General features: G+C 40.8%; 1 protein-coding gene across 1 annotated transcript; it reads right to left on the bottom strand.

Annotated features, from left to right (window-relative positions):
• Window positions 1-773: 773 nt before the first annotated feature.
• Window positions 774-13,011, bottom strand: LOC127652182 (cyclic nucleotide-gated channel cone photoreceptor subunit alpha-like). The gene is made up of 10 exons (XM_052138255.1): window positions 12,069-13,011; window positions 10,238-10,322; window positions 9,500-9,638; window positions 8,278-8,307; window positions 8,016-8,171; window positions 6,635-6,703; window positions 6,425-6,544; window positions 6,234-6,335; window positions 3,184-3,290; window positions 774-2,906 (listed from the first exon to the last, which is right to left on the bottom strand). Exons 3-10 carry the CDS (start codon window positions 9,589-9,591, stop codon window positions 1,555-1,557), a joined length of 2,028 nt encoding a protein of 675 aa, XP_051994215.1. The 5' UTR covers window positions 9,592-9,638; window positions 10,238-10,322; window positions 12,069-13,011; the 3' UTR covers window positions 774-1,554.
• Window positions 13,012-20,794: the final 7,783 nt, after the last annotated feature.

The raw sequence follows: 20,794 nt of genomic DNA, 5'->3' as shown, positions 1-20,794 counted from the left end.
GTGTGTGTGTAACCCTGCCGACAAAATTTGTAACACATTTATAATGCATTAGAAATGGTCAAATGCAAAATGCACCCTAAACTACGAATGTGGCTCAGTAAATGCCAACATCCATATCCAATAAGGCTCTTACTGTTCCTAATGTAGAAAAATTGGCATATAAGCCTTTTGTATTTTTCATGTTATGCACTGAACTTCCAGTTTGCATCTGTATTAATGATTGGGATGGTTTTAATCATGTCTAGTTTGCATTTACATTTATGCATTTGGCAGACGCTTTTATCCAAAGCAACTTACAGTGCACTTATTACAGGGACAATCCCCCTGGAGCAACCTGGAGTTAAGTGTCTTGCTCAAGGGCAATGGTGGTGGTTGTGGGATTCGAACCAGTGTCCATCTGATTACCAGTTACGTGCTTAGACCACTACACCACCACCACTGCCCATTTTAAAAGATTTTTACAACTATTCAATCATACATCCTTAATATTGTACCTTATATTTTGCCTTTTGGTAGAAATGTTGAAAGGGTTTAACTAGTGCACAATATTTGTGTAAAAAGAAAAAAATCGCAAATTCGGATGACTTGTACATCAGTTGTAAATCCGTACAAACAACTGACAAGTGGGGACACAATGTTAGAAACATTTCTAAAATATATTTTATTTGATACAATACACTATAATATTACTATTTACACTATAATACACTATAATAATACATACAAATATTTTAATTATTATTTATTTTTTTAAAACTATAATATTTCTGCTGAATGAAAATAAAGACACAGACAAAGAACTGAACATGAGAGAACAAAAAGAAGGGAAAAAGTCTACATTTAAAATGTATAATATTGTATAATAAGACAGGATACTCTGGTATTTCTGCTTGTTTCATAAAAGCAAAGCTTTCCCTTTGCTGACAAGGCTTGGGTATAGATTAGGTGCAATTAGTTAGACTATATGTGGAACAAATAAAGTTTCAATGCGAGGGAGTTTCCTGAAATCAACTACAAAATGCAAAAAAAGTGAGATATATAGCAGAGCATATTTACCAATGCTGGTTAAAAAAGACTTGCAGCATGAAATCTCACAGAGAGTACAGCTGCAAAATAACCCGCTTAAATTTCAGAGCTTCCGCCAATCCAAACTGCACTACCTGTTGCACACACACAACAAAGCAATACTTCATTACAACAGTTTCAGAAACAATTCTTACCAAAACAGAAGAGGAATGTTCTTTGAGCACTGTAGTTTGAAATTACTTCACAAGAATATCCTGCATTAATGGGGCTGAAACTGTCTGAAACTTGTTTACCTGCCTTTTCAAATTAGGTTTAGATCTCATGATCTGCCAAATCTCTGAATGCATCATCTATAATTAGTACAGAACATGTTGTTGTGCTACCATGAGATCAGGCGGTTCCACAAAAATGATAACGCTTTCCAATATATGTGTAAATGCTAGCATTATCCTGAGACATACTGTGAAGTAAATCTATTTCTGCACTGAACTATTTGTTCTTTTTATCCTCCACAACCTCAGATAAATCCTACTCTCTAAGAGTCTTGACTCTGGCCTCCATGTTGGTGATCCTCTGTTTGATCCTGTTCTGGCTGTTTTCCCAATCTACCATAAGAAGAGAAAATTTGGCCTGCATCACCTCTAGATTAGTTTCCATGATGTTGACCTTTTCCTCCATGTCTTTGGGGTCTGCGCCAGCATTGGCTGCAGCCTCGTCGATAAGATTGTCTTTCAACAAAATAGCCCTACCTTTCTCCTCCAGAGCTTTCTTGGCCTCTGGGTACTCAGTCAAAGCCTCCATTAGATCATCTTTTGAGAGCGCAAACAGATCGGAGTATCCCACACTACGTATGTTAGCAGTCCTGCGGTTTCCTGCTTTACTGCCCTTGATGCCCAAGATACTGATCTCACCGAAGTAGGCGCCATCACTGAGAACCACAAACTGCGTTATGCCATCATCTGCCACCACCGCAAGCTTACCTTCTTTGATAATGTACATTTCTCGTCCAATGTCACCCTTCTTGCAAATGTAGTCTCCAGGACTGAATACCTGTGGTTGAAGCTTGAGGACGAGCTCAACAAGAAGTCCTGCTTCACAGTCCTGGAAGATGCGCACCTTCCTCAAGGTTTCTAGATGGACATTGATAGCAATCTCTGCCTTGAGCTTGTCTGGAAGGTTCTTGAGAACTTCCTTTTCATCACAGGTCTTCTGCTCAGTCCAAAGGTAATCGAACCACTTTACGACACGGGCCTCCAGATCTTTGGTGACCTTTCGGAACTGCATGTACTGCTTGATGGAGTCGATCTTGGCTTGGAACTCAGCACGGGAAGCACTCATATTGGAGATCATGGCACCAACGTTACCAACAATGGTGGCAAAAATAAGGACACCAATGAGAAAATCAGCAACGACAAAAAAGTACTCAACATCTCTAACAGGTGGTGGCGTCTCTCCAATGGTGGTTAGGGTGAGAGTAGACCAGTACAGGCAGTAGATGTACTTCCTGGACAGACGACCAAACTCTGGGTCGCTAATGTTGGGGTACACCCAAGTGTCTGACCCAAAGCCGATTGTTTTTGAGATGGCAAAGAAGATGCAGCCATTCCAGTGGATGATGATAAGGATGTAAAGGACAAGGTTGCTGATTCGAAAGATGTTGGGAAAGTTGGTTCTGGTTTCAGTGCGGTCGAAGAACTCAAATAGACGGGCCAACTTGAAAAGGCGATTGAATCTTAGTTCCGGATTGTTGTAGCCCACTTTCAGCATTAACAAGTCTGTCGGTATCATGGATATCACATCAAATCTGAATTGCGGTGACTTTTTATAGCGTTCCCACAGCTTCTTAGAATCTCTCACAAGTAATCCTTGTTCCAAGAAACCTGTGAAAACATTTTAATTTATATAATTAAATTGTATTATGTAGTATGTATATAGTATGTATTATTATTATTTAATATACAATTATATTATTTATACATAAATTATCTTAATAATTACAAATGTCATTATAGTGTTATATATTATTAAATTGTACTGTATTATTTTTAATTCATATGCTTCTAATCAGGTTTTTCCAGTAGAGGGAATTTATTTAATTCCATGATATGGTTTATATAGTTATACTAACTGATCACAGAAACATAAGCATCATTTTACCTGTCCTTAATCTCACAAATGTGTCAATGTAGTAGATGGCATCTGATGTATAATCCAAAACCACCCATAGGATGGTGAAATTATCCTGCAGCTCATTGAAGCAGGCTCTAATTATAAAGAAATCACAGAATCATCATACAGTATCTAAATACAAAGAAAACACTATACAGGCAGATGGGTCATAAATAGCATTAAAGGAATATTCCAAGTTCAATACAAGTTAAGCTCAGTTGACAGCATTTGTGGCATAATACTGATTACCACCAAAAAGTTATTTTGACACATTCATCCTTTCCTTTAAAAAAAGGACAAATCTGGTAACTACGTTTCCATCTAATGATTTTTTTGCGAAAAAAGTTAAAGCACATCAAAATAAAGCTGATGGAAACACAATTTATCACTATAATTTCACAAGTATCAACATAATATTTTTCAGTTTAAATCTAGCGCATAAACTCTATGTTGATACATCAAATGTTGCGAAAACTGGTTTGGAAACACTTTTTGTTGAGGAAATTGGTATTAACGCAAAAATGTAGTGTCACTTGACAGAATATGCCCTAATCGTTAGCCTGTGTTAATCATGACGACAAGACATCCTTGAAAGCCAATTTATTGTACGAGATTATGGATTGATTTTAATGGCATATAGATCCGATACTGCAAACATGACACTCCAGGAGTGCCAACACAAATATCTCATATCATTCACATAAACAAGTGCAAGGAGGACAAACTAATGGCCACTGTTTGTGATTAATTTAATCGTGGTAGACATCCGTTTATTAATTCAATTTTCTTTTCCACACCATTCAAAATAATAGATAGCATTCACGGAATTAGCCCACAATACAAAAAAACATATAATTCCTGTGCACAAAGATTTTTTAAATTAAAAATAAATACACAATACTTGGGAGAAAAATTTCAGTGTGCTTTTATTTTTTATTTTTTGGAACACTAACATATAACCCAATTCAATTCAATTATTGTTTAGTTTACTTTTGAAAAAATGCAGAGAAAATTCCCTGTATTAAATTAAATAAATTACCAAATGAAAAATTTTAATATTTTTAGACCTATATATGCATTTTCTTTACACAAACTTAAATTAGCCTTACCCTAACCAAAAGTCAGCTGAATGACTTTCTCAGAATGTTCTGCACTTTTTCACGACTATAAACTATCAGAACTATATTTCCAATGAGTTCACTTTAAATAAAGTAGATTTTGAACATTTTAAAATGTTTAAATATTTTAAATCTAACCCTCTTTACCTAATATCGCATTTGCTGAGCTTCTTCAGAAAATGTAAAATGCATTATGATGCTAAAATTAATTTTAGATAATAATCAAGTTCAGTTGGTCATTAAAAGTTGCTGGACAAATATGCGGGACATAATGTAGTTGTGATGGCAATGTTTAGATTAGATGATTGTTCCAAATAGCCTTGAAAATCAGGAACGATTCATATGTAAACCTTGATATTACACTGCATTATTTTTTCTTTAATAGTTGTGCACACAGTATATACACATATCAATGGATGGTGCTTATACTAAGACTGAAAGTTTCCCCCACTACTTGGTGCAGATTGCCAGCTTGAAAAGGGCCATGGCGATTCGCTTCCAGGTCGGAACCGTTGGCAACCTGTGATAGACGCAATATCAGGACCAATAATACTATCTTCAACTCTTCCTTTTTCCTCATCTTCTGATTGCTTTTATTTGTGAAATTAAAATGACAGTAAGCTGGCTAATTTCAATTAATTGTCTCAATAATCTCCCCATTTTACCAAAACTTCAAAGGAAAAAAATCAGGGACATCTGGGAAGCGAATTAGCGATAAACACACATTTCTGTATGGAAATGGCTTAAGGGCAGATTTCTTTGCAATAAACCAAAACTTATGCGACAAAGTGTTTTTTTAGGCACACCAATTTTATCGATAAAAGGCCATTTGAATGGAAACGAGCAAATTTTCACCAAAAACTTTTTATGCATTATCACTTTGTCGATAACAAAATAGCGTGAAAAGTGAATGGAAAAAAGGCTAGTGAGGCACTTACAATGGAAATGAATGGTGTCCAATCCGTAAACGTTAAAATACTCAATATTTCAAATGTATAGTAACAAGACATAAACAATATTTGTGTTAACATGATTTAGTGTAATTGTAAAACAGTTGAAGGATGGGCAAGGAGGAGGCGAGAACCGGCTTGTCAACATAAATAATATTTTAATGTAAACTTAAACCAAAAGCACAAACATAAACACACATGACGGACATGTCCGTAATTCTCTCTCTCTCGAACCATCGTCACCGGCCGCTTTTATCCCTCGCGCGCCTCATCAGGCCGATTGGGGACCGGGCGCGCAATATTCCGACCCGGCCCGGCCCGGCCCCCCTCCACTCCACAGTAATAAAATCTCTTACCAAACTTTTCTGTGTAAAGTTATTTCCAATTTTACATCTTCGTTGCAATGACATCAACAAACCCTAAAACGACTGTAAAAAGGATGATTTAAACAACTCTACAGCTCAAATAATAAAGTTTTAACAGAAGAATTCATGTAAATTGTTTTTTATAAAATTATAAGCTTCACATTCCTGTCTTTAAACCCTCAGACAATTGGCCCCATTCACTTCCATTGTAAGTGCCTCACTGTTGCCTCGATTTTTGTGGTAATCAACATTATGCCACAAATGCTGTCGATTGAGCTTAATTTGTATTGAACATGGAATATTCCTTTAAGTCAGCATTTAATGATTAGCACTTCCCATATTCACATATGTCACACAAACAGAAACAGAACATGTCCTTTGAACATGTCCATTTCTGCAAATAGTGCATACAATGCAATGGCTGAATTACAAGCATTATACTCAAAATACTAAATACAAAAAAATACAACACATTGTTTTTGTGTACAGTAGGTGCTTGCACATAGACCTTTCTCAGATACAAGTAATTATGTAATATTTCTGTAAAACATTGATACTACCAAATTTTCATGTATTACAATAGAACTACTAATATATTAAATTACCTGGTAACAAGCATCATTAGGTTGTAGAAGACAGGTATTGCTACAAGGGTGAGCCAGTGATAGTACATATCTGTCGCTGGATCAATTATCCAAACTTGTTTTCTATAAGAGAAGGTTCACACATTAACCTCCATCTACATTAGGACCATCCCAACCTGTAAAGGAACATTTAATTGACCTAAAATACTCACGGTTTCTCCTCCTCCTTCTTCTTGTCATCCTTTTTCTCATCTTTTTTCTCATCTTTCTTCTCATCCTTTTTTGGTTCCTGGTTCTTATCATCTTTCTTTATTTCCTTGTCATTCTTTTTACTGCATGAATCAGAGATTGTATCATTAGTACCAACTAAAAGAATGTAACAATACAAACAAATCAACATTTAACACAAAATTTCCACATACTCATCTGTGTTGTTGCAGTTGTTCATATTTAGTGCTGCAAGAGGCCAATGGCCAGCATTTTTCTTGAAGCTGTAAAAACAAAGCTCTCATGAATTGTTTTATTCCTATAATGTGAAGAAATAAAATAGGAACATTATAAATATCACTGCAGAATCAAAACAATGTAATCATGTTTAATATGTGTATTGTTTTAATCTATATAACAGTAAGTTGTTTTAGTGCGATAAATTAGGTATTATAAATACTCTGATAACTGATTAGACGAGACACATTTGAAGCCTTTGTAAAATTACCAATATGTGCACACCTGTGACCACACATCAATTGAAAACTGTATTAATGTGTCAAGACTAAATCTACCGACATGCACCGACAGTTAATGAACTATTACTTGGTGAAAAGGTTATTTGTTGTGATGATGATTATTATTATTATTAACTTTATTTATTGAACATTGGTGAATTTCATAATATTGCTGTTGCAAAAAGCCACATGAGGTAGTACATTACAGTGAGTTTATTACTGTTATGTTAACTAAGGTAAAATCAGAGTAAAGCGCAGCCTCTCATGACTTTGATGTATTTTAGTCTGTCACATGTGAGGTTGTAGTTTGAATCCCAGGGCTGGAGTAAGTGGGAGTGAGGAAGGCACCTGAGGATTATAAGGCTACTGCCAACACATCCTCTGTTGTTGTCTGGGAAAAGACACACGGTAATCTCACAACCAATCAAAGGGAAATGCCTTAGGTTTGATCCCCCCTTTTATTATTAGTATACATATAGAATGTGTAAATACATTTTTATCACCTTCAGAGAGTATTCTGCACCCTTCAGTTTTCACAAATTTTGTGTATACATAGTGTTTTTGTCGATCTGTACATTTTCTAAATTACAAGAATTTCAGAACAAGATGTTTTTGCAGAGTTTAAATAAATGGTACTTTTGGACTGGAGAGGGTGAGTTCTGAATGCTACAGGAATGCATGCACGATATGACCCATTTTATACCTTAAAATAAATGGACTTAAAGTAAGTGTGCCTTTTATGTGAAAGCAAGTGACTTTATCAAGGACATCAAGCCAGAAGGACTAAAATAAAGTTCTACAGATATCACTTTGATGATCAAAAGAAATAGCTTGTCATTGGGATGGCTCTAAATAGTAATCAGCATTATATCAGCTGTTAGCGTGTTCAAAATCTGGGGTGTTTGCAAACTTCTGGTCCATGACTTGACATTATCTACAGAGGCACAAAATCCATATATGCACCATATGTAATGCATAGAGGAATCAACTCCAAGGGGGCACCAACATTGATACTGCATACACTCCTATAATTGGGTAGTTGCATCTGAGTAAATACACAGGTTCCATATTCACTCACTTCCTCTTGCGCAGTCGGTCCTCTCCTCTGATGTCCCATGATGATTTCTCTTGTCCACCCATGTCTTTAATCCCCTCCATTGTAACTGAATCACTGCATTCAGATGCTTGACATTGTGTGGACCTTCCTCCAAGCCTCAGAATGAACTGGAACATCCTGCGACATAAAGTAAAATGGCCCATTAAAATCCCTTACTACACCATGATGCAGCAACAAGCCTCTATTAGTTTCAAATCTCATACAGATCAAAAGATCACATCACCTGCCCATTTGTCCATTGGGTGGCTGAACACTGCAACAGAAAAAAGATGTGTATATATATATATATATATATATATATATAGATGATGAGAACTGACAAAATACAAGAACCAGATGTTTGTCTAAATGTGGGAAGCATTTAAAGAAAGAACGTATAATGTCTGCACCATTATTGGCACAAAACAGAATACATTTCCAAACTTGGAAAGGTTGAGCCACTAATGCTGTGTCGGGCTGGTCAAGATGCTCAAAGCAACAGAGGAATGTTTTGATAGTGCCACAGAGCCTCAATGCTCTAACGTTTAGGGAAAAACAAACTACAAATGGCTAACTTATAGCTGTCTCTCAATATTAAGTTGGGCTAGATAGATTTTTACATCTAAAAATTGCACACTTCACCTTAAAGCGATAGTTCACCCACAAATTTAAATTCTAAATGTAACAAACAAAAATGATTGAACCATTCCAGATGGGTATGAGTGCTTTCTTCTGTTGAACACAAACAAAAGATTTTTAGAATAATATTTAATCTCTGTAGGTCCATACAATGCAAGTGATTGGGTATCAAAATGTTGAAACTCCAATAGTGCATAAAAGCAGCAGAACAGTAATCCATGCGACTCCAGTGTTTAAATCCATGTCTTCAGAAAACATATGTTATGTGTAGGTGAGAAACACTCATATTTAAGTCATATTTTACTTTCAATCTCCACTTTCACATTCTTCTTTTATTTTTGCCGATTTGCATTCTTCATGCATATCGCCACCTACTGGGCAGGGAGGAGAATTTATAGTAAAAAAGGTCTTAAATATTGATCTGTTTCTAACTCACACCTATTATGATGCTTCTAAAGACAGGAATATAACTACTGAAGTTGTAAAGGTTGCTTTTATGCTGCCTTTGTGTGCTTTTTGAGCTTCAAAATGTTGATCACCATTCACTTGCAATGTGAGAACCTACGAGCAGAGAAAATCTGATATAAATCTAAATTTGTGTCCTGCAGAAGAAAGTCATACACATCTGGGATGGCATGAGGGTGAGTAATGATGAGAGAATTTCATTTTGGGTTAACTATCGCTTTAAATCAAATCTTTAAGCTGCAAAAATAAATAGTGCATATTTTTAAGTTTATGTAGAATACTTAGGAATTTTTAATTTAATGGCCAGAAAGGCAGTTGCTTAATTTCATGTGTTATTCATGTGATATAGTGTCTCATCTGACCTTTCTCCTCTCTCGATCCATCCAATAGCTGGCTCAGGGGTGAAGGCAGATCTTTGTGAGTGGTATGACTGTTCTGTGCAGATTTTAGCCATTTTCTGTCCTGTTATGCCATTCACTGCACTGGAATTACATCTGGAGTCTGTAGGTGAAATGAAAATATGACTCAATAAGCTACATTTGGATACACCAACCAAAGTATTGAAAAGGGGCCATGATGACATGCCTTTTTTATTTTAATATGTTCTTTGAAGTTCACTTATAATATTTGTATTTTTTTTTTTTTTTACACAAGATATATCATATATTTGTAAAACAACATAATTTTCAATTTTAATGAAAAATATGTTTAAAATCATGTAGGTTACACTAACATAAATTGGGATGCATCATGGGGACGGCATTTAAATATCACATGACCATCCGAATACTACTGACTTTATCTCAGTACCACCGCCAACCCTCCCCCCCATAACATTTTCCCTCACAGAATAAATTAACCATGGCTAACTGCAAAGGTTGCATTTCTTCAATGTCACTGTAACCAAAAACTAGTGGTTTTCATGGTGCCTCATCCAAGCTTCTAGATATCAGTATATTGTATCTTATTCGCTCACAAGCAATTATTGACACAATTTCAGCAACTATTTGATTAGTTAAAGTGATTCTTTTGTCAGTTCAAAGTAAGTGTATTTGGACTATTTTTGGACTATTATATACAAAAGACTGGTAGATCCTTACCAGACAAATGCAAGTGTCTGCTCTATAAATACACAGTGGAGCTTTGATGCCAAGTGGGATCAGCACAGCATTCCAGGAAGATAAGCTGTTTTAAGACAAAAGCAGTGTGTTGTTTCACTGTGGATTTAGACAGTACATTCCTGATTGAGATGTCCTGTTTTTGCCTGTACTGTATCTAACGTGGATGGTAAAAATAGTTCTACCCCCTCTCGCTTGATAGGAGTTGTCCTAGGCAAACAAAGTAAAATATGCGTAGATCAAGTGATTAATCCTGTGAAATGTATTATCTTGTAAATAACTTTTGATTTTATTTGCTTCTCTGACTGTACTGTATACTTATTTGCACTGTAAGTTTACTCATAGGCAAAGTCTCATGTTAACTCCTCATCAAGGGTTCGGTTGGCCCCCTAACTCCTTTACTAAATCTTGAGTGTCTTTTGTTAACCAGAGATTACTTGTTTACTAGGCTTCAAGTGCTAGCTCTTTCAAATATTCCTGGCTCAATACAAGTTCATACAATACAATGCAGCGCAGTCGACAGGATTTGGCATAATTTTGATTACCACAAAAAATTATTTTAACTTGCCCCTCCTTTTCTTAAAAAACAAACAAAAAAGAGCTAAATTTAGGTTACAGTGAGGCACTTACTATGGAAGTGAATGGGGCCAATTTGTAAGAGTTCAAAGGCAGAAATGTAAAGCATATCATTTCATAAAAGCAGTTTCATTCATTCTTCTGCTAAAACTTGTGCATTAATTCAGCTGAAAAGTTATTTAAATCATCGCTCTTAAGGTTGTTTTGTGCTTTTAGGGTTCACAGCATTATGTCGTCATTGCAACGAAGTTGTAAAAATGTCTATAACTTAACAAAGATAAGACAGTAAGTGATTTTATCACACTAAAATAATGTTAACACGCTATTGTTTATGCCTTGTGGCTATATTTTTGAAACGGTGTGTATTTTCATGTTTATGGATTGGCCCCTTTTAATTCCATTGTAAGTGCCACACTGTAACCCAGATTTGTATTTATTTATACCCTTTTACTCACAGCATGTGGAGGCTCATGCTATTCTCCACACACATGCTATTCTCCCACACACTAACCACACACCCAACTGAGAGCGAGAACCACTAATCACGACCACGAGGAAGTTACCCCATGTTACTCTACCCTCCCTAGCAACCGGGACAATTTGGTTTCTTAGGACACCTGGCTGGATTCGCTAAGCACAACCTGGATTCGAACTCGCTACTCTTGGGGCGATAGTCAGCGTAAATACTCGCTGAGCTACCCAGGGCCCAGATTTTTGGTTATTTTAAAAGAAAAATTAATTGCAATTAATTTTTGTGGTGATCAACATTATGCCACAAAATCTTTACTTGCTTAAATTGTACTGTAGCTATAACTATGAATTTAATATCTGACAAAATGTCACACACACACACACACACACACACACAATAAAAACATAAAGAAGAAAGAAATGGGACAAAAATTTTACTATTCTAACCAGAGTAGCAATCAGTTTTAATTTGAGAGCTTTCAGTCAAATCCTTTAGATCTCGAATAATGTTTAATGCATCTAACATTATAAGCATTAATTCTGAAAATCGAGGCTATTAAGTCTTAATCACAGCTTGAGACATCAAAGCTTTAGATGGATTCATTGACAAATCTGGTTAACAACATTTCCAGCTCCCAATGTGCAAATCCATAACCATAACTTTTCACGATAACACTTAGCAGAACAATAATAAACAGGGGGAATAAATACTGTCTAAAGTAAAATGTGAAGGAAAACTCTAAGCTGGAATCAAAACTAATTTTACCTGTAGCGTTGGATGTGAAACGCTTTTGTCCAGTAAGTAAAATGTGCTCCGCAAAACCGATGCAAATAATTCCCCAGGAAGCTCCTCGATCTCATCAACGGAGAGCAGCGGGTCAACAGAGAAATCCCATTCCACGAAAACTTTCAGGTTCAGATGTATTCACATGATTTTGTCTCTCCTGCACAGAAAAAGAAGAGCTAAAATTGTGTTTTCTGTCGAACCTATCCAGCAAAGTACTGCTAGGTTTGTGACGGACGAAGGCACGCATCTTTCCCTGCCTCTAACTTGCACACTCACCCACCTGCCAAGGTCACAACGTTTGGTTGCGTTCGCGGAATAAATCCACTAACACAAACCCTCCCCCTCTCCGTCCAATTATAACAGATAGTCACTGAGAATATGCTAAATGTAAGGCAGACACCTCAGAGTCTAACGCTGTAGTTCACCAAATCATCATTTAGCCTACTCAGTACTCACCCTTGTCGTCTCAAACTCGAATGACTTTTTTCTACTGCAGAACACAAATACAGAATTTTGATGGACATATGTCTGTTTGTCCATACATGCAAGTGAATGGTGACCAAATTTTCAAAGCTCCTAAAAGAACATAAAGGCAGCATAAAGGTAATCCATAACACCCTGTCTACACCTTACGCGAGCGTCGCGTCGCGTTAAAAGCAATAGAACCCCATTATAATCAATGATGCTGTCTACACTGGAAGCGTCCGTTACAAGGCGACAATAAACGGGTGTCGGGTTCAATTTTATGTTGCAAGCACTGATGTTACTACACAAATTAAATGGTTTAGATTAACGTTCGTGTTGATGCATCGAGTGTAGACAGCCTCAAGCCGTTGCGGCGCAGCATGTCAACGGATGCGCCCAGTGTAGAAAGGGTGTAAGACTCCAGTGGTTTTATCCAAATATTCTGCAGCGATCCAATTGGTTTTTGGTGAGATCAGAGTACCAAAATGTAGCCTCCTCATTTTTGCTGTACATCTTGCCATAATCTCTAGGAACGATCATGAATTCTAACTCGATTACACTTCCTAACACTTAACGCATGCACAGAGCGCTAGATGTTGCTTGGACCGCTTACCAACCACTATAGTTTTACAGAATACTTTATGTTGCCTTTTATGCTGTCTAGTCACCATTCACTTGATTTGTATTGACCTGTTTCATGTGATGTCACTATGTGACCACGCCTCCATGTTTGTGACCAAAATTCCATATACCTTCAATGTGCTGTGGGATGCGATAAATGCCTTCTTCAGGAGTTAAAAAAGCTCTTCCAGTCATACAGACAGGATCATTACAAAAATGTTTTAATATTGTGACTAAATCAGACCAACCAGAAAGCAACGCAAAAACATAAAAAAATTCTGAATGAGAGATGTTTACGATGATGTACCGGTGGGCGTGTACTCGCCTGGTCACACATCATACTCGCCGGTGTACGGAGATGAATCGTGGATAAAATCAATTTAAATGTCCATGAAAGTTCAATTTTGCAATATTTGTGCTGTCTACAGACCTGTATGAACTTTTCCTGGGACTTGGCATGGACCAAAAGCAATTTTTTTATGTTTTTATGTAATTTCTGTAAATTACACCTTTAATGCCAGTAGATGGCGTATGTGATGTGTAAATGAATCAATCGTTTAGTTCACCAAACAATTAATTCAAAAATACAGACTAGTTCACTAATGAAACCTGAATATTTTAGCCACTGACTCAAAGTGAAGAGGAAAACAATATTGCACAAAATGATAAAAGTAGCCTATGACGAACAGTAGTTGAAAAAAATATCTTTCCATGAACATTCAATAGACAAATACCCCCAGACAACACGAGTTGTGGAAAATCAGAAAGGATCTAGCAGCTTTATACAGCTTTGTACCATGCGTGCCAATGAAGAGATGGTATGTCTATCCCTCACATCCTCGTTTTCATTCATGTTAAAAATCAAAGCTAGCGCTAAGGTCTACTGAACCACGGATTGCCAGAAACAGGCCTGACCATCACACCGAAAATGGTAAGTGAAGGTCTAAGTACAGTATATTATGTATGTGTGTAGCATTCATAATTGTAGTTATATTACTTAAATAATAGCCTATATATAGGGTGTTAGTAAGCTGCGCATTTCTTTCTTTATGAATTATGTAAGTTGGGTATTGGGTAAATTATGTAAGTATGAATTATGTTGAGTTGGGGTTTGGGGGAGCTCATAGACAAACATGAAAGGTTATGGGGAGCTATAGGAGTTTTAAAATCTTGAAAGATTTTCTTTCTAAACCAATATATGTTTTTGATTGCTGTGTTGTGTTTTGTCAAGATTTAACTTATTTTAGAGATATGTCTATGTCATCAAAAATATTCAACATTTCTTGGAATAAATAGCCTAGTCTTAATTAGTGTGTTTAAGTTTTATTCCAAAACTTGTTGGAATTCCTCTATTGTGTGACTTGTGAATTTGTTTGAATTCAATCCAATTCAATTCAATTCTACATTCTAAATTTCATGCAACCCTGGTATATGTGTTAAAATGTTTATTTTAGTGTAATAGTCTGCTTCTCTTCCCAGGGATTGTGCACTAATAGGTAAACCAGTTAGTTGCATGTGTTAAATAGTTTGAGTACAGCTTATCATTCCAACTCAGCTTCAGTTAATGGGTTTGAAGTTGCAAGGCCACTGATGCATGACAAAGTGTGGCTTCCTTTCTAATAGAAGCTGTTGTCAAGCTTAAAATCATCTATTAGGTCAAATATTTCATGACTAAATATGCCATGATATAACTAAAAGAGATACATATCATTTTCTATTTTTGAGTTTCAAAAACTGCTGCTTATTATCAGTTTACTGGTCACAGCAAAACATATGATATGAAAGGCATATTAATGTCAATATTGTCCACTATGCTATACTGTATATGCATTCTTTACAAACTATAATACAAGAAGCGCTTCCTGCAGTCAAAGGGAGTCTTAATGGCTTGTGCAGTAAACCTCTAAGTGTTCCTCGAGCAAACCTCACGCACCACTACTTTGTTACAAAAATACCTGACCAATCCCCTGAATCTGCTTGGGTTAGGCAGGCTGTTGAACAGAAGTTGTAATCTGGGTTTAGCCACTAATGCTTTTTCTTGGACCTAGTGATTAGAATATGTCTAATATGTTTAAAAGAGAAGTAGAAAGGAATCAATGATCGATCCATCCATCCATCCATCCATCCATCCATCCATCCATCCATCCAGTATCTATCTATCTATCTATCTATCTATCTATCTATCTATCTATCTATCTATCTATCTATCTATCTATCTATCTATCTATCTATCTATCTATCTATCTATCTATCTATCTATCTATCTATCTATCTATCTATCTATCTATCTATCTATCTGTCACGATTCCCCGTTGTCTGCCCTGTGTTCTCTGTCGCACTATCACGTTTATGTCATATTTCTTGGTCTGCTCCTTGTTTTCCGTTTCACCCGTCACCATTCTCGCTCCATGTCGTGTTTTCCTTGTTGTTCGCCCTGTGTTTCACTGTCCTTGTCTAAACTACATTTCCCACAATTCCCGGCCTCTGTCACTGCCTGCACTCATCATGGTTTTCGCCTGTGTCTCGTTCAGTCTCCACTTTGTCTGTGTATTTAAACCCTGGTCCTTTGTTTAGTCACTGTCGATCGTTGTTTGTATCCTGTATGTTGTCCAGCCTGCTCTCCGTATTCATCACCCGAGTTCCTGGTTTGGTTTTGTGTTTTGTTCCCTCGTGTTATATCAGTTTCATTGTGTTTTCAGTTTCCAGTTTTTCGTGTTTGTTTTCATTTTGCCCATCGTGGTAGTTTTGTTTGTTCTTACCTGTTCGTTTCAGTTTATGTCAAATAAACCCCGCGTTTGGATCCTCACCCCTTGTCTGACTCCGTCCTCATGCGTTACAGAACGATCGAACCAAAATATGGATCCAGCGGTTATCCGGGCATGCTGCCGCCTCCTGGACCTGAAGCAAGGAAGCCGCCCGGTGGAGGAACACATTAGGGAATTCCTGTTCCTAGCGAGCGCCACCAACTATCCTGACTCCTCCCTGGTGGTGTTCTTCCAGGCTAGCCTGACCGGTTCGCTCCAGGAGCGTTTGCCGCCGGCGACGCGTGGCTGGACGCTCTGTGACTTCATGGAGGAGACACTTCTGGCATGCGGCTCACTGCTTACTGTGGAGGTGGTTGAGGATCCTGCCTCTCCTCCCACGGCGGTGGCCTTCCAGTCATCCCTGGCTCGTCCTCTTCCACCTGCCCCACCGGTCAGCGAGCTCGCCCCCACGCCTGTCGTCGTCCAGGAGCCAGCACGGTCAACTTCGTCCACCCGGAGGAGGAAAACAAGACAGGCTTCCGCCTTCCGGCCAACGTCAGCCACGGTCAACGAGCCTGAGCCCTCTTCAGCCACGGTCAACGAGCCTGAGCCCTCTTCAGCCACGGTCAACGAGCCTGAGCCCTCTTCAGCCACGGTCAACCAGCCAGAGCCTTTAGCCCCCGATGTCAGTGGGCCAGCGCCTGTAGCCTCGACCGTCCCTGAGCCAGCGCCTGTAGCCTCGACCGTCCCTGAGCCAGCGCCTGTAGCCTCGACCGTCCCTGAGCCAGCACCTGTAGCCTCGACCGTCCCTGAGCCAGCCTGTAGCCTCGACCGTCCCTGAGCCAGCCTGTAGCCTCGACCGTCCCTTGCCAGCCAGCAGCCATGACTGTCCCTGAGCTCAGCCTCCCGAGCTTTCCAGAGCTCCGCCTCCCGAGCTTTCCAGAGCTCCGCCTCCCGAGCTTTCCAGAGCTCCGCCTCTCGAGCTTTCCAGAGCTCTGCCTCTCGAGCTTTCCAGAGCTCTGCCTCTCGAGCTTTCCAGAGCTCTGCCTCTCCAGCTTTCCAGAGCTCTGCCTCTCGAGCTTCCCGAGCCTTCCAGGGCTCCGCCCCTCAAGCCTCTCGAGCCTTCCAGGGCTCTGCCTCTCAAGCCTCTCGAGCCTTCCAGGGCTCTGCCTCTCAAGCCTCCCGAGCCTTCCAGGGCTCCGCCTCCCAAGCCTCCCGAGCCTTCCAGGGCTCTGCCTTTCAAGCTTCTCGAGCCTTCCAGGGCTTTGCCTCTCAAGCCTCTCGAGCCTTCCAGGGCTTTGCCTCTCAAGTTTTCCGGGGCTCCGCCTCTCAGGCCTCTCGAGCCTTCCAGGGCTCTGCCTCTCGAGCCTTCCAGGGCTCTGCCTCTCAAGCCTCCCGAGCCTTCCAGGGCTCCGCCTCAAGTCACTCGAGCCTTCCAGGGCTTTGCCTCTCAAGTTTCCCGAGCCTTCCGGGGCTCCGCCTCTCAGGCCTCTCGAGCCTTCCAGGGCTCCGCCTCTCAGGCCTCTCGAGCCTTCCAGGGCTCCGCCTCTCAAGCCTCCCGAGCCTTCCAGGGCTCCGCCTCTCAAGCCTCCCGAGCCTTCCAGGGCTCCGCCTCTCAAGCCTCTCGAGCCTTCCAGGGCTTTGCCTCTCAAGCCTCTCGAGCCTTCCAGGGCTCCGCCTCTCAGGTCACTCGAGCCTTTCAGGGCTCTGCCTCCAGAGCCTCCTACGGCTCAGCTCCCAGAGACTCCAGAGCCTACTAGAGATCCGCCTCCCGAGCAGCCTTCGGCTCCACCTCTCGAGCCTCCTACAGCTCTGCTCCCAGAGACTCCTGAGCCTCCTACGGCTCCGCCCCCTGAGCCTCCTATGGCTCCGCCTCCCAAGCCTCCTACGGCTCTGCCCCTAAAGGCCCCTACGGCGCCACCTTCCTCGGCTCCACCTCCTGGGCCTTCCTCGGCTCCACCTCCTGAGCCTCCCTCTGATCCACCTCCAGAGCCTTCCAGGCCTCCGCCTTTAAAACCTCCTATGGCGCTACCTCCATCGGTTCTGCCTCCAGAGCCTTCCAGGCCTCCGCCTTTAAAGCCTCCTACGGCACCACCTCCCTCAGCTCTGCCTCCAGAGCCTTCCAGAGCTTTGCCTCTAGAGCCTCCTACGGCGCCACCTCCCTCGGCTCCGCCTCCTGGGCCTCCCGCGGCTCTGCCTCCTGAGCCTCCCATGGCTCTGCCTCCTGAGCCTCCCTCAGCTCCGCCTCCTGAGGCCCCAGAGCCTCCCTCAGCTCCGCCTCCAGAGCCTCCCTCAGCTTCGTCTCCAGAGCCCCTTGCAGCTCCGCCCCCAGGGTCTCCTGCAGCCTTGCCTGCGCCTCCTTCAGCGCCACCACCCAAGTCTTCGACTGCTCCGTCTCAGAAGTCCTCCTTGGTTCCGCCAGCTCCCCTAGTGGCCACTCTTCCCCCCAGGCCCCTTGAACCAGTCCTAGCCCCATGGCCACCTCCTAGGTCACCTAAGCCTGTCCCTGTCCTGGAGCCACACCCCAGGTCCCCCGAACTGTTCTGCGGCCATCTCCCAGACCTCCTAGACCTGTCCCTGTCTTGTGGCCACCTCCCATGCCTCCTCGAACTGTCCCTGTCCTGTGGCCACCTCCCGGGTCCCCTGAACTTGCCCTTGCCTTATGGCCAGCCCCCGGGCCATCTGAACCTGTCCCTTTGTGCCTCCATGGACTGCCTAATTGCCCCTGGTGCCCCCATGGATTGCCTAATTGCCCCTTTTGCCCCCGTGGCCTGTCTCATTTCCCTTTGTGCCCCCGTGGTCTGCCTAATTGTCCCTTGTGCCCCTGTGGTCTGTCACAGTGTCCCTTGTGCCTTCTTGGTCTGTCTCTGTGCCCCTTGTACTCCCTTTTCTCTGTCTGTGTTCCCCCGGGTCTACCCCCTCACTCCTTGGATCTTTTGTTTTTGTTCTTCTGTGTGGGTTTTCCTTTTATGCTTTAGAACCATCTGGAATCCGGTCCTTTTAGGGGGGGTTCTGTCACGATTCCCCGTTGTCTGCCCTGTGTTCTCTGTCGCACTATCATGTTTATGTCATATTTCCTGGTCTGCTCCGTGTTTTCCGTTTCACCCGTCACCATTCTCGCTCCATGTCGTGTTTTCCTTGTTGTTCGCCCCGTGTTTCACTGTCCTTGTCTAAACTACATTTCCCACAATTCCCGGCCTCCGTCACTGCCTGCACTCATCATGGTTTTCACCTGTGTCTCGTTCAGTCTCCACTTTGTCTGTGTATTTAAACCCTGGTCCTTTGTTTAGTCACTGTCGATCGTTGTTTGTATCCTGTATGTTGTCCAGCCTGCTCTCCGTATTCATCACCCGAGTTCCTGGTTTGGTTTTGTGTTTTGTTCCCTCGTGTTATATCAGTTTCATTGTGTTTTCAGTTTACAGTTTTTCGTGTTAGTTTTCATTTTGCCCATCGTGGTAGTTTTGTTTGTTCTTACCTGTTCGTTTCAGTTTATGTCAAATAAACCCCACGTTTGAATCCTCACCCCTTGTCTGACTCAGTCCTCATTCGTTACACTATCGATCTATCGATCTATCGATCGATCATGTTTATTTCATAGGAAAAGGCTGTACAACTCATTTAACTGTGATCCTAATGACTCGAATCATGCAAAAGTAAGGCTTATCCTAGTTTCACGTATGTTTTTGAACAAAGAAAGTCTTACATTTTGTTGAATCAAGGGTCAATGACGTGACAATTATTTTTTTGTTTGTTTGTCCAAATCTATTAAATAAATAAAATAAAAACATTACAAATGCAATTCGGCTACTTGAATACCCGTCCTCTATGATGAACATGTTTTCATTTACTGAGTTCAAAGACATTTTGATTTTTTTTTTTTTACCTCAAAAATGTCCTGTGGTGTAACTCTCCAGAGACTCATCAAAGTAAATGGTCTGCACTTATATAGAGCCTTTTTAACCTTAACGGTATTCAAAGCGCTTTACACTGTGACTCACACACATATTCACACACCAATGGTGGCAGAGCTGCCATGCAAGGTGCTAGCCTACCATTCAGAGCAACTTGGGGTTCAGTGTCTTGCCCTTGGACACTTCGGCATGTGGAGTCGTGTGGGCTGGGATTTGAACCACCAACCCTCCAATTAGTGGCCGACCCGCTCAACCACCTGAGCCACAGCCACCCAAAGTGTCATTAAAAGCTGAAATTCTTGAAAAAAGAAATGTTGGCATGCATAGTGCAGAATAATATTTTATTATTATTTATTTAAAAAAATAAGCAGTGCAGTATTTTTATTGACATAATATTCAGACCCGTAATTCAGTACTTAGTTCAAGCACCTTTGCCAGCAATTACAGCCTGACATCTTTTTGGGTATGCAAGCTTTCCACACCTGGATTTTAGGATTTTCTGCAATTCTTCTCTGCAGATCCTCACAAGCTCTGTCTGGTTAGATGGGGACTGTCTGTGGACTGCCATTTTCAGGTCTTTCCAGAGATGTTTGATTGGGTTCAAATCCAGGCTCTTGCTGGGCCACCTAAGGACATTCACAAGCCACACTTGCGTTGTCTTGGCTGTGTGCTTAGGGTCATTGTACTGTTGGAAGGTGAACCTTTGGCCCAGTCTGAGGTCCTGAGCACTCTGGACCAGGTTTTCATTAAGGATATCTCTGTATTTAAGTCCTATAAATTCCCCCTGTCCCTGACGCTGAAAAACACCCCCACAGCATGATGCTACCACTATCAAGCTTCACCGTTGGGATGGTATTGTGCAGGTGATGAGCAGTACCTGGTTTCCTCCAGCCATGATGCTTGGAACTGCCAAGAATCTTGTTTCTCACAGAGAATCTTGTTTCTCACAGTCTGAGAGTCCTTT

The sequence above is a fragment of the Xyrauchen texanus genome, chromosome 11 (genome assembly GCF_025860055.1).
Source record: "Xyrauchen texanus isolate HMW12.3.18 chromosome 11, RBS_HiC_50CHRs, whole genome shotgun sequence".
Taxonomy (NCBI): domain Eukaryota; kingdom Metazoa; phylum Chordata; class Actinopteri; order Cypriniformes; family Catostomidae; genus Xyrauchen; species Xyrauchen texanus.
Note: the sequence above shows the minus strand (reverse complement) of the source record. Positions and strands in the feature narration are given on the sequence as shown.

Coding starts and splice junctions, on each gene's coding strand:
- LOC127652182 (XM_052138255.1), bottom strand. CDS start 9,591: ATGGCTAAAATCTGCACAGAACAGTCATACCACTCACAAAGATCTGCC. Junction 8,172..8,277: donor CCCAATGGACAAATGGGCAG/GTGATGTGATCT, acceptor TTTATGTCGCAG/GATGTTCCAGTTCATTCTGA. Junction 6,545..6,634: donor AACTGCAACAACACAGATGA/GTATGTGGAAAT, acceptor TGATTCATGCAG/TAAAAAGAATGACAAGGAAA.